This window comes from Pollicipes pollicipes, unplaced genomic scaffold, assembly GCF_011947565.3.
Source record: "Pollicipes pollicipes isolate AB1234 unplaced genomic scaffold, Ppol_2.1 Scaffold_6138;HRSCAF=7277_pilon_pilon_pilon, whole genome shotgun sequence".
NCBI lineage: Eukaryota > Metazoa > Arthropoda > Thecostraca > Pollicipedomorpha > Pollicipedidae > Pollicipes > Pollicipes pollicipes.
Genome location: NW_023596818.1, coordinates 29071214 through 29085007, shown reverse-complemented (window position 1 = coordinate 29085007; position 13794 = coordinate 29071214). Strand labels below are relative to the sequence as shown.

Below are 13794 nucleotides of genomic sequence, written 5' to 3'. Positions count from 1 at the left end.
TATCAGAAATTGATACAATGATGCTTTTTATTAAAAGGCATTTTCTTGCTATGAAATTCTCTACTTCCATGCATGCTACTTGCCCATGAAAATGCAACATGCAAAGCAGTGCTTGATTTCTTTGAAAATATATTTTGGAATGACTCCGCCATGCTTCTTATTGTCAATGCCCGAGTAATTACATGCTGTGTGCAAAGGAGGACAATTCATAGACCTAACTTGCTAAAACAATTTTTTTTCTGACACTTGAGGCAAATAAAGCTGTCTGCACGCAACATAAATAGTAAGCTGCGGTAATATCACCTTATTCTCAGCAACTATCACTTGCATATGCTTTAACCTTCTAGACTCCCCATCATGAATTTGTGTGGTACACTTCCTGTTTCTGCAGTTATCACCCATAGACAGGTGACTGTGAACCAAACTGGGAACACCTATACAGGATCTAGGAACAGAAACTGTACTAGGAACACCTTTAACATTGGTGTTCACCATGACATATAAGTGGAGCCATAGTCAGGACTTCATATTTTTTTTTTACACAAAGTGGAATCAGAAGTCAGCAGCTACATGGTTTGCACTTGTGAAGCTGAAGCCAGGGGCTCCTACTTAAGAAACCTGAACCCAAAGTCAAATGATAATCAGTTCAAAACCGCGAGGCTGAGATTGAATCTAGTGCCCAATGTTGTTTCCCATATTCAAGTCTATAAGGCTTACATTAATTACAATTGTCATTCTTGATTAATTACAAGGCTGTCGCAGATTGATGAGCAGGTGATTGGACTACAAATAATTTTTTGGTGGCTAGCATCCTCGTCATTGGGTTTTACGACGCACTCAACGGCTGTGGCCATACGGCGTCACCTGTCCGAGCACCGAGGGAATCGAACCCCGTACCCCCTGGCGTCCTAAATGCGCAGCTTATCCACTACGCTACCGGTAACCCAAGCTATCGACCTCGTTTTCCGTTCCGTGTTAGTATGCGCACAACTTTTTGGGCAGCTCTCCGGCCCTCGCTGGTAGTTTATTGGTATCAAGAATGACCGACTCAGTGACTGGTTTTGGTTTTCAGTCACAGATACGTTGCCATCTTGAAAAGTTGTGTCGTATATTGAGGTAACGGGAGAGGCAGTGCTGTTGCGTACTTAGCGGCAACTGCGGTGAAAAATAATGACAAACCTAATGCAGTTTAAGTTGGCTCGGTACCGAAGATAGAGCCATAGCGGAAAACTTGATGCCGAAGCCGAAGCCGAAAACAGCTGCTAAAAATGTGAAGTTGAAGCCGAATCCTACCTTTGAGAATGCTACGATGCTGAAGTCGAAGTCAGAGTCGGTCGTGGAAAAAGGGGTCACAGCCGAATCCGAACCCGAAGTCATTGGGGAAGATTACAGCTTCGCGAAGCCGAAGCCGGTTTCAGAACTGAACAGAACTTCAGAACAGAACAAACAGAAGACTGTTCCAAATGCTTAAGATAATATGGTGACAACCCGCAACTAGTGATCGCTTGAAGAGCCTGCTACACCGGGAAATGCATTGAAGCCGTGAACACCGGCCGTGTTTTCAGCACCGAGGATTACGCGGTCCGTAGGGGTACCGCTAAGCACCTCAGCCACCGGGGGGGGGGGGGGGGCGCCGGCGGGGCTCCTGGTGACATGCCGCCCAGCCGAGTATCTGGCGCTGAGGTGACCGGAGAGTGTGCTCTCAGATACCGCGGAATGCGTTTGTCTTGGCACGGCGACAGCGCGACGGTGAGTGGGGGAGGGAGGGGACGGGGTCGGACGACACCGCCTCCGCTCCGGAAGCTCAGCTCACATGGCGACGCGCTGGGGCCGGTTGGTCGTCACGGGCCGACGGCGGGCCTGCTGCGGACGCCGGCTGGCGGAGCCGACAGCGCCCATTCGATGACTCGGTTAAAGTTTGTGACGTCGATGTTCCGAGACCATCGACAGGCGACGAAGATGTGTTTTGGTTCACGACGCTGCGGTGACAGCAGAAGGACGTGTCAGTCATGTGTCGGTGTGCTGTGTGTGGTGTCCCTGGGATCTGTTTTGGACGATGCTCCAGTTTCAGCCACTGCTCACCTCAGCCGGCCTGCAGCGTGGTCCTTAAAATTAACTCAAGATAAACGACATAGCCCGTGAGGCATTTGCTACATAGGAACAATACTGACGACATAACCTGTATTCTGCCCCTAATGGTTTCTTCAAAACGCCTGAAACAGCGTACTTTTCTGTTCATAACCGTTGCTCAAGGACACGATGGAAGCCCATGGGCCTGCCAAAGAAAACTGTTTTAGTTAAGTGCGTAGAAAGCTGCGACACGCTCTTGTGATCCATTTGTTATCCGTCTGTGGCCATTTTACTCATAACGTTTTATAATCCTGCGAAGTTTCTGCCTTAGCTCAGACCCTACGGGCGCAGTGCAGGCGGTAATGGCGCTCATATTATGTCGGTGTCTTAGTCCTTAGCGCTACAGTCGACGGGCGCTACGCTACGGTCGCAAGGCCTACGGGTGACGATATATGTACACGTCGGACTTTGCTGGGGTGGAAATCTATTGTGTCTAGGAGAATGTATTGTTCGTTCCACGGAAAATGTAAGACTTGTATAACAGACTCAGTCCCAGTAGGCAGCGGGGTTACTGATTTAATGGAAGAACATCAACAGCGTGACCCAGGTCATGGTGCCCGCCGTCTGTGACCGCGATGCCTGCGATAGCACCGGCCGCCCGACTGACTCTGGCCCATTCGCAGGACTGTTTGACGCGTGACCAGCGCTAGCTAGCGACATTGCCGGTGCCGGTCGGGAGGGCCGCGCCGCCGCCACTGCCAGCCATGGCCGCGCTGCGCCTGGCGGCCGCGCGCCTGCTGCTCTGCTGCTGCTGCCTGTGGCAGCCGGCGCCGCTGTGGGCGCGCGCCGCGCAGCACCTATACGCACCGGCCGACGCGCTGGCCGGACACGTGGTGGCGGAGCTGGGCGACAACGCCCGCCTGCTGCCGTCCGAGCTGAGTGACCGGTTCGCGCTGACAAGCAGCGGCCAGCTGATGGCGCTGGCGCCGCTGCGCCCGCTGGCCGGCCGCGCGCTCCAGCTGGATGTGGAGCTGGGCGGCGAGCGGCAGACGCTGCAGCTGCACGTGGGCAGGCCGGACGGGCCGCTCCGCTGCGAGCGCGAGCGCTACGAGGGCCGCGTGGTGGAGAACGCGCCGGCCGGCACGGCCGTGGCGGCGCCGACGCCATCCTGGCGGCCGCGCTGGGGCGTACGGACTGGTAGCCGGGAACGAGGCGGGCGCCTTCCGGCTGGAGCCGCGGCCGGGCGGCGCGCCCGGCGTGCGACTTGTCACGACGACGCCGCTCGACCGCGAGCGCCGCGCGCGCCACCACCTCGTGCTCGAGGCCGTGGCGCCGGCCGGCCACGAGCGCGCCCTGTGCCACGTGCACGTGCTCGTGCGCGACGAGAACGACAACGCGCCGGCGTTCGCGCGGCCGCTGTTCACGTTCGCGGCGCCGCTCGCTCTGCCGCACATGGCGACCGTCGGCCAGCTGGAGGCGGCGGACGCGGACGGCGACCGGCTCAGCTTCCAGCTGGCCTCGCCCAGTGACGTGTTCGTCGTGGAGCCGCTGACGGGCCGCGTGCTGCTGGCCGGCGCGCCGCAGGCCAAGGCCTACGAGATCCTGGTGTCGGTCAGCGACGTGCGGGACGGCAAGCGGCGGCGCGCAGCGGCCGCGCCTGCGCGCGTCCACGTCGAGTTCGGCGGCCCGGCGGCGGCGTTCCCGCCGCGGCGGCCGGTCGGCGGCGGCGGCGAGGTGGATGACCACCACATCGCCAAGCGTCGCGTGCGCCGCGCCGTGCGCCCCACCAAGCGGCTGGAGTTCCGCGAGCGCGAGGGCAACCAGGAGGGCAAGGCCATGTTTCTGCTGGAGAAGGAGCTGGAGACGGAGACGTTCAAGATCCGCGACGAGAACCTTGGGTGACGGTCGAGCCGAACGGCCAGGTCAGCGTTAAGAAGCCCTGGGACTATGAGGAGCTGGGCCACGAGAGGAGCATCGACTTCTGGGTGACGGTCAAGAACGTGCACGGACTGTCGGGCGGACAGGGAGGTGAGTTCAACCTCGGCACCGGCTCGGCCGGCCACCGGTCGCTGTAGGCACGCTGTGACTGTACTGAACGCGTGATTGGGCGGCGCGTTGTTGATTGTGGTGCTGTCTGAGCTGCACACTGTGACTGGACGGTGCGTTGTGGGTTGTGGTGGTGTCTGAGCGGGTCTCAGTTGCGGATGTCGGGCTGTGTCGTCGTGATTGGACAGCGCGCTGGCGATTGCGGTGCTGTCTGAGCTGCGCACCGTGATTGGACGGTGCGTTGTTGATTATGGTGCTGTCTGAGCTGCACACCGTGATTGGACGGTGCGTTGTCGGTTGTGGCGGTGTCTTAGCGGGTTTCAGTTGCGGATGTCGGGCTGTGTCGCCGTGATCGGGCGGCGCGTGATGATTGTGATGCTGTCTGAGCGGACCTCAGTTGCGGCTATCGGGCTGTGTCGCCGTGGTCGGGCGGCGCGTGATGATTGTGATGCTGTCTGAGCTGCACACCGTGATTGGACGGTGCGTTGATGATTGTGATGCTGTCTGAGCGGGTCTCAGTTGCGGATGTCTGGCTGTGTCGCGTGGGCCGCGACCTGCCTAGCGGGACCGGTGGTACTGCACCCGACACATATCGGTGACAAACACGTCGGTCGTGAGGTTCGGACATTTGCGTTGTCGCGCTGCTCTGTGTGCAAGCTGCTTAGGCTGCCAGCTTCTTCAGTATTACCCAGTGCAATGTTGGTGGACATTGCGCACGTCATGCTGTTGCAAACCTTGCCATGTTGAGACACCGAAATCAGTTCGGAGATTTAATTTTCACGATTGGAACTTTTTCCTGTTGTTGGTTTTGGTTTTGGTTTTGGTTTTGGTTTGTTTGTTGGTTTGCCGATCTCCTGAACATTTACCTCTCGAGACGGTGCGAAAGTGGTGGAGTCACCTTTGGCTGTAGCGGCGTTTGGCGTCTTTGGAACAGCACGCTGCGTCTCTGTTCGCCCTGGAATGGCGCAGGGCCTGCCGATTGTGCCGGGGTGCGGTGCGAGCGCACCGACCGGCGCCGCTCGACTCCGACACACTCTCTTTGACCGCCGGGAGGCCGGTCACTCTCTCACTCACTCTCACTCATTTGACACTCTCTCACTCACTCTCCGACACACACTCTTTGACCGTCGGGAGGCCGGGCGGAACGGCTGCTGACGCAGCGGCCGGACTGTCGCCTTCCCCCGGACCGTGTCCCCTCTCCACGGACCGTGTTCCCTCTCCCCAGACGGTGTTCCTCCCCCCGGACCGTGTCCCCTCCCCCGAACCGTGTCCCTTCCCCAGAACGCGTTCCCTCCCCCGACCGTGTTCCCCGACTGAGTTCCCTCCCCACCCCATCCCCTAACCCTGAGCGCGCCGCCCCTCCCTTCCTGGTCGCATCACCTGGCTCAGTTTTTGCATGCAGCACATGGGGACTCATGGGCGGTATCGATCTTTTTTTTTGTCTGCGATAGTACGCAAGTGTTGGATGCATACATTACCAGCTGGTGGTCCCATCTGCCACGGCCAATCGAAATGGAGGAGACGGGCGTGGCTGGATGCGGGCTGGAGCGGCGCGGAGAGCGATTCGAGCCCGCTCTCACAGCGAACAGAGTCATGCGGGCGGGATCCAGACTAGGAGTCTCTCTGCCTCGAGTTGCGGCAGGCGACTCGCAACGGTCAGCCCCGGGCTGTGGCTTTCCTCGAAGCGCGACTCATTCCTCGTCAGTTCGTCGTTTGTCGTTTGTCCGTCGCTCCTCCGCCCCGTGTCCGGGTCCCGCTGCGGGTCGTCATTGACTCCGCCCTCCGTTGGTTGGCCGTCGTCTGTCCGCTTTTGTCCGTCACTTCCCTCTCCATTTCCAAATGGACGCGGCCATTGTTCCGTGCCGGCCGTCGGCCTGTCGCCCGTCTCGTGGGTCGTGTCTGTCTGTCCGCGGGCCGGCCGCGCCCCGTCGTCAGTCCCGGCCGCCGCCGTTGCCGGCCGGCGGCACGGCGGGCGCGTCCCATCCGCGGCCGGTCCGCGACTGCGGCGGTTGGCGGTTGGCGGTTAACGGGCGGGGCGCCGATGTCCGCACGATAGCCGCCGATCGGACCCGGCTCGTCGCGCACGGCACGCGGCCAGCGCGGGTGCCGCGCCACCGGAGTGCGACCGCGGCGCGACACGGGACTGGAGGCGGCCTGTGGGGAGGTCTTTTTGACGGGAACGGCGACGCTGGCGACTGTTTGGAGCGCGCAGCGCCGTGGAGGGAAGCCGAGCGGCTGCAGGAGTCGGCGGGATCTGTGCTGCTGGCCGACTGGGCTCGGCCGGCTGGCCGGCGGCGGTGCGGCCCGCACCCGCACCCGCACCCGCATCGGTGGCCGGGGCGCAGCCGGCGCACCCACGCCGGGCCGCCATCAGCGCTCGCCGTCGCCGGGCCGGACTGCGACCGTGACGGGCCCGCGAGCTGTCGCCGAGCACCTGTCCGGCGCCTGGCCGCGCTGGCAGCACCTGCCCGCGCGCGGGGCAGGCTGCGCGCCGCGTCTGAAACGGCTCGTCGCCGCCGCCGGCGCCGGCCGGTTAAATCATGAGCGGGCGGCGGTGTGGCGCGCCGCGGTGCCGCCCGATCCGCCGCCGCGCGCCGGAGAGGTATCGATCGGGCCGAGATGACGAATGCAGCGCGGCCCGGGTCACGTGCGCCGGCCGGCCGGACGATGACCTCCGGCCGGCGGCGGGCCGAGGCGGACGCCGCGCTCACCTCGGCGCCGCGGCCGCGAGCTGCGGCCCGAGTGCGGGTGATTTGTGGACGGTCGCGCCCGCGGTCGTGTCGCGTTCGCCTCACGTTGCCTCGCGCGCGATGGGCGCCGTAACTCACGCGGTGAGATGTCCCCCGGGTGGCAGCGGTGGACGCCGTCCTCGTGTCGGCGCGCGCGCGCGACGCGAGAGCCGTGTGTCATCTCCGTCGAGCGGCCCGTCGACCGTTCAGTCGGGCCCATCTGTTCATGGCCGGCATTCCGCCGTTTGCGCGTCCCACCCAGTCCGTCTGTCGCCGCCTGGCGACGGTGCGGCGCCGCCGGGGTCGCTCCGCCGTGTCCGGGCCGGTGGGCGGCTGCGGGTGCCGCTCGGACGGTGGCCGGTGCAGCCGGCCGGGCCGGGCTGGGCCGTGACCTCGCCCGGCTGGCGGCCCGGCGCCCGGGCGTCAGCTGTCAGGCGCCGGCCGCGCGCTGCGGCCTCGTCCGGTGCAGGTCGCACGGCCCGGTCGACCCCAGCGACGCCGCCGACGTCGGCGACGGACCGCGGGGGCGGCCAACCGTGGGAGGTGCGCAGCAGCCCGGCGGCCGGCGGCGCGAAGGATCGAAGGATCGGTGACCTGCCCGGTGCGCGTGCCGCTCGAGCGTTCCGGATGGCGGCTCCTTTGTGACGGCCGGCCGGCCCGGTACGGCGCCGAACCGTTCGTCGGGAATGTGACGGCCGTCGCCGCCGGCTGCGCCGCTGAGGGCCGGGCTGACGGCGGAGATGGACCGCTCCCCACTGTGGGCAGGTCGGCTGGCTGTTGGCCGCTGGCCGCTGGCCGCTGGCTGCAGGCTGCTGGCCGGACGCAGTCGGGCCCAGCGACGGCTGCGAGAGCTTAGCCCGTGTGGGGACCGCGCGGCCTGGACCGAGGAGCGCAGACCGTGCGTCGGGATACGGCCGGAGTCTGGCGGCCCGGGACGACAGACAGACCACGGACCAGCCAGTCGTCCGGGACGCCCTCCTTTCATCATAATCCCATGGCGGCGCCGTCGGTCGCTGTCCCGTCTCCGCCGCTAAATAACCGCCGCAACCGGTCATCATCTGAGGCCTTTGTCCCGGGAGTTCCCGCGCAGCGATTAAACCTGTCTGTGGCCGGTTTAACGTCGCGTCCTTGGAAAGCCGCGGCGGGAATGAGCAAGCTTTTTGTCTCTGAGCGCTTCATTTGGCATTAGCCTGTGGATTCGGATTAACCTAAGTGGACAGGCCTGCCAGCGTTCACACGGCGCCCTTGATGAAATAACAGCCGCAGTGCGGGGCGGCAGGCCGCCGCCACTAGCACGAAAGCATCGCCACTGCGACCACCGGCGTGTAAACGCTGTGGTTGCGAGCGGCGGCGTGGTAAACGGGCGTAACGACAGCGAGCGGCTGCCCTGCGCTCTCCTGCAAGCGGACCGGAGCGGCATGCGGCCGCCGCTAATGGCACGCCGCAGTCGACCGCGGCAGACAGCGGCCGACGGCTGTGGGGAGCCGACGTGACCGGCGACCGCGCCCCGCCCTGGCATGACCCGCGGCCGCAGGCGCTGGGACGGGCGCGGTGGCGGCGTGACGGCGGCGCGGCCGCCGCGGCGCGATCGTCGACCGCCGATCGACGGCGCCGGCCGCCGGGCCGTGGCCTGCTCCGCCTGTGGAGCGATGGAGTCGGTGGCGGCCCGGCGGCGAGGCAGGCAGGCTCTCCCCCGCCGGCCGGCGGGCGCGCCGAGGCCGTCGGCCGGCGGATTTGCATGCAGAATCGGCTGTTATGGCGCCTTGTGCGAGCGTAAACGGCGTGTTTACGGGAGGGTCCTGAAAAGATGTAACGGACCGTTCGCCAACCGCAGACGATGTGGGAATTGTGCGGAGGATCTGTTCGTGCACGCAAGCTGCTTACGCGATGTCGCGGCGGGGAGGCTGAGCGGACGGCTGCGTCGGCTCTGTAGACAGATGGGCGGTAACTTGGGGCCGGTGATTTCCCAAGGGATTTAGTGGAGCTCTCCCGAAGCCTCGCTGCCGAGTTGGTAAATTAACGTACTCGTCCTGGGCGCCGGCCAAACTGTTCGGCAATCGGGCTCTGAGAGGCCCAGCTGCTCGGTGAGTGAGTGCCGGGAATGGTCAGGGCCTACACACTAAAAGCATCCAATGGGGATTGCGTTGTTGAAGCGCCTCGCTCTCCGGTCTCAATTCACGGGCAGCCATCCCGCTCTTATTTTCGCCCTATCTCTCACGACGCCCGGCCCGTCTCCCCTCCCCACGCGCGCTCCGCCACATCGCCTCGGCTCTCCTCGCGCGGATTAGCGGGCCGACGGGCCCGCCCTCCTCTGGCGGCCGCCTTCAGAGCCAGCGTGGAATGCGGCGGTGCGGCGGCGCGGCGGCGCGGCGGCGGCCGGAAGGTGCCCGCACGAGCCCGCACCGACCGCAGTAACGGCCGCCCGCGACTGGGCGAGTGCCGGCCCGGTGGCGGCGCCGGCTCTGGAGCGGCGCGGCCGGGCTCGTCGACTTGTTAATGCTCGTCGTGCATGCAGCAGCGCGGCGCGGATGTGTGTTTGGTGCCGGAAGTTGTGCGATTTTGAGGCCAGGCACCTCCGCGGCCCGAATTGAATGAGTGCTGCTTGTTTTAAGGGTTGTCGCGTCACGCCTTATGAAGTCCCAGCGTGCGGCTTTAGTACGGCTTCGGTGTGGCAGAACACGGCCGTCAGCTGCCCCTCGGCCCTGCCCTAAGGTGTCTCGCCGGCCACTGCAGGGTCAGGCGATGCTCGCGTCCAGAAGGGGTCGCGCTCCCCTCTCCGGAACGCCGGCGGAGGGGACTGGCAGCGGTGCTCCTCCCTCCCGGCGGCGGTCCCCGCTCTCTCACGGGCGGCGAACAAAGGGGTGCATCTGGCGACCGCGCACGGCGCCGCGGCCGGGCGGGCTCGCCGCACCAGGGGTCCTCCCGAACCGACAGCGCGCCGGCCTGGCCGGTGCGGGCCGCCGCCGCCGCGGACGCCGACTCCTCGCTTCCACCCGCTCGTCATCGGTCGGCAGCAGGTGAAGCCGTAGCCGACGGGTCGAGGTCAGCTCGGCTGCATGGCCGCCGCGTCCGGCGCCGGCGCCGGCGGCGCTGGTGTCGGCCTGTCAGCAGGCGAATCTGTTTATAAACGCCGTCTTGTTTGCGTCCGGCCGGCTCGATCAGCGTTTGTCGCGACCGGTGACGGGCGCTCCGCGGACCGAACGGACCCGGTGGCGCGGCGGCGTCACCCGCGCCACACCCCGCCCCGCCGCGCTGCGTGCTGACGCGGCTGTCCGGGCGGTCGGCAGCCTCGCTGCAGGCAGCAGCGTTTCGTCATGTCAGCGCCTTCGTCTGCAGCCGGTCGGCAGCCGGCCCTTGTTGGGAGGCCACCGCGGTGTCTCCGTCCGCCCGCAGCGGCGCCGGCCCGGGCCCCGGGCCCGGCCCCCTTCCCGCCCGTGTGTGGATGTGGACCCGCTTACGGCGGCCAGCCGTGCCGGCTAGGATGGTGGCGCGGCTGTGACCGCAGCGGCGCCGTGGGGTTGTCCCGAGCGGCGCGGCTCGCCGCTGCAGTCCCTCTGCAGCCCCGCTGCGGATGATAAACAGCCGGAGCGGGAGCTTGCCGGCGGCGGGCGCGGTCTGTGGCCTCGCCGCCAGCTCGCGCGGCCGTATCCCCGTGAGCGCCGCCCCGACTGCCGGCGCGCTGCACGCATCGCAGCGAATGGATGGATGTGGGGATGTGTACTCAACCCATGGGAGTCGAATTTATGTACGTTGCATGCACAGCTGAAGTTTAGGGATGCTGGTGATGTCTGTCGGCGCTGGAATGCTTATTAGTGCAATCTTCATTGTTCTCATTATTCCCATTACCCTTGTGGCCTGCGAGCTTTCTCTGAGATGACGGCTTCATGAACAGTCACTGTGCCTTGCTGTACAACCTCTTCCCCAATTCCTCCAACCCAGAGCTGCGAGCAGCCGATAAGGAACTGCCCGCCGACTCTTCCCTGCGTTGTGACGTGCTATCGCCGTGCGGGGCTGAGCATCGGCCTCTGTGCACAGCCCGGCTCCAGCCGTCGCCGGAGCGGCGCCGGTGCTGACAGGCGCGCGCCGTTGTCTGAACGAGGCCGTGTCGGGGCACAGCGGGCCCGGCCAAGCCCGGCCCGGCTCATCTCTCAATCGATAGCCGGCGACGGCTGCGCGCGCGCGCGTCCCGCCGCCGCCGCCCGCACGGTCACGTGACCCGCGCCGCCGGCCGGCCGCTGCATCACGTGACCACGCCGGCGGCCGGCTGAGGAGTGGTGGATGGCGGCACAGCTGCGGCGGGCCCGGCCGAGAGCTCGTGGTGCAAACAGCCTGCGCCGGCTGTCTACTCTCGCCAACAACGCGTCAGCTCTCTCGAAGTCGGGCGGCGGCATTGTTTCGACTTGGTAACACTTTGAAACCAATTCGCGACCGTGCAAAGCGACGGGTAAATGCCGTCTTGTTTTAACTGGGGGTTAGCCGCCCATGCCCTCTCGCTCTGCCCTCTCCCCCTCTCCCCGGTTCGTGGCCCCTGGATATCGCAGTCCTCGACTGTGTGCCGCCGTTCCTTCCTCGTACGCGCTGGGACACTGATCGCTGCGTTTCTCGCGAGTCTTCCCGCCCGCCGTTTGCGCCAGGCGTGCTGTGTCGTCGCATCGCTGGTGACGTGTCTGACGAGACGACCGGGCTTTCTCAGCACCCCCAGCGGCGCCGCTGGCAGCCGCGAGCCTTCCTCACGCCGCGACCCTTCCTCACGCCCCAGCAGCTTTACGGAGACGAGCAGCTCCGCCTCGGCGTCCCAGCGGGGGCTATCGGGACCGGCGACCCTTCCTCGCACCCGCTGCTGTCGTGGGACCCACGGCCCTTCCTCGCATCCCAGCCGCGGCGCAAAGACGAGCATCTCCACCTCGGCGTCCTTGCGGCTCTCGGGGGCCGGCGACCCTTCCTCGCACCCCGCTGCTCTCGTGGGACCCACGGCCCTTCCTCACACCCGCTGCTCTCGTGGGACCCACGGCCCCTCCTCACGTCCCAGCCGCGGTGCGCGCCCGTCCGCCCGTCGTCGCTAACGTCGTTAGCGCGGCCGCCTCTCGTCTCGGTGGGGCGCGCGCGTCCCGTGAGTCACCGGCCGGCCGGCGAGACGCGCCCCTGGCCGCTTAATTGGCGGCCGGCTGGCCATTGTTCGCGAGCGTCGAGCCGGCCGGGTCGCGTGACGCCGCGCCGCCAAAACGGCCGAGCGGCGCGGCGCCGCGGGGCGCGCCGGCGGCGCCGCGCCGCTCGCCTGCCGGCCGGCCGCGGCGCGGCAGGCGAGACCGCGAGGCGCAGCGAGACGGGAGGCGGGCGTGCCGGCGGGCGGGACGCGCCGAGACGCTGCCAGCGACGCCGCCAGCGACGCCGTCTGACCTGACGATGGGGATGCTGGACGTGCGCGGGTCGGTATTGGAGTGACCGGTGCCGGTCTGCGGGGGCGTGACGGCTGCGATCGACACCGCCGCGTGCCCGTGCAGCGGCGAGCGCTCTCAAAGGGGCGACGGTCTGGTCCGCGCAAACCCGGCGGTCGGCTGGGTGCCGCTGTGTTCTGCGAGGCACGGAGGCTCCGTTCATGCGAACTTCCTGACTCCCGTCCGTCCGAACGACGTAGCTTTTGGCTCATGGCTGAGTTGTGGGCCGATGTGGGCAGGGTTAAGACACGTGCGGGCAGTGTGACCTAGGGACACGCACTACCACCTCGGGGAGGCAGCGGCAAACGAATGAGAGGCTGCTTTGATGGAACGCCGACGTGTCGAAGATGTCCAGAGGCTCGGCTGGGAACGAAATATCTTATCATATCTATGAATGGTGCTTCGTGACCTTCTGTGACGAATCGGGTCTGGTTTAGTTATGCACGCTTTTTTTGCTTTTGGTTTTGCTTTTGGTTATATCGCGCAAAGTCTGTAGTCTTTTGAAGCCCTTTGTCCTCCGGCCATCCTATACATATCATCCACCCTTTCCGTTGAAAATATGTGGAGTGCATTCGACCGTTCCTTAGGAGCTGAGTCCGCGCTGTTCAAACCATCGTCCAATTTGCCGACACGACTACCTAATGCTCCATTGAAAATAACAATGAGGTAGACACAGGTCCCTGCAATCTGTCTGACTCGGGAAATAGGAGATTATTTATTCGCTGGTGAAGCTTGCAAGGATGGCTTGGTCGGTCGCTGGCTGACAGCAAGCATTCGCGCTCCACGAATATGCATGAGGCCAAAACACTTAAGCCGATTACCAGGCGGATGTTTCCTCTTCTGCAGTGTGCCGTTTCATGAAACCTTGCGGTGCTGCCAGGGATACAATGCAATTTATGCCGCATTGCTTGCACCACTGTGCATTACGCTTGCTAGTGGGTAGTTGGTCGCATTATTTCATTGGCCATTTAACAAGCCCGTTCATTGGCACTCGGGCTTTGCCGGTCTGCGTACCGAACCGCGGTAATCGCGTTACGGCCGCTGTGCAGATCAGTGCGGGAAGCGTGCACCGATCGGAGGTCCGTTGAGCTGACCGATGCCCTGGCGGCTGTCCGGGGGTGGGGAGGGGGGGGGGGGGCACAGCTCTCGCTGTCATTTAGCGCTTGGTGAACCTTCTTATCAACACGCGCGTGCCCGAACGGCAGTGACCGTGCCTTTGCGCTGTGTGCGGAGCTTCAGCTTGAAACGCAGCAACGACTCGATCAGAGCGGGACCTCGCTGCCGCTGCCCAACACTCGCTGTCCGGCCAGCCCTCCCCTCATCCCTTAGTGCCGCGCCCTCGGCCGTGCCGCCGCTCCCCTGGCCGGCGCCGCCGCCGCGCCGGCCTCCGTCTCGCCGGCTGGCTCACCGCAGCGGCTTGGCCCGTCGCGCCCGGCGGCATCGATCGGACCGAGAGGGCCCGCCTGCCGATCGATCCGACCCGGCCGGGTCACACCTGGGCCCGCGGAGGAACG

At 64.9% G+C, this 13794-nt stretch overlaps 1 protein-coding gene across 1 annotated transcript in view; it reads left to right on the top strand.

The window, feature by feature from the left end:
* Nucleotides 1–3507: 3507 nt before the first annotated feature.
* The window catches only part of LOC119105952 (neural-cadherin-like), a 64051-nt gene continuing 53764 nt past the window's right edge, over nucleotides 3508–13794 (top strand). Inside the window, 2 exon segments of the mRNA XM_037229530.1 lie at nucleotides 3508–3958; nucleotides 3961–4098. Of these exon segments, the coding sequence (XP_037085425.1) occupies nucleotides 3523–3958; nucleotides 3961–4098 (574 nt within the window). The 5' untranslated portion in view covers nucleotides 3508–3522.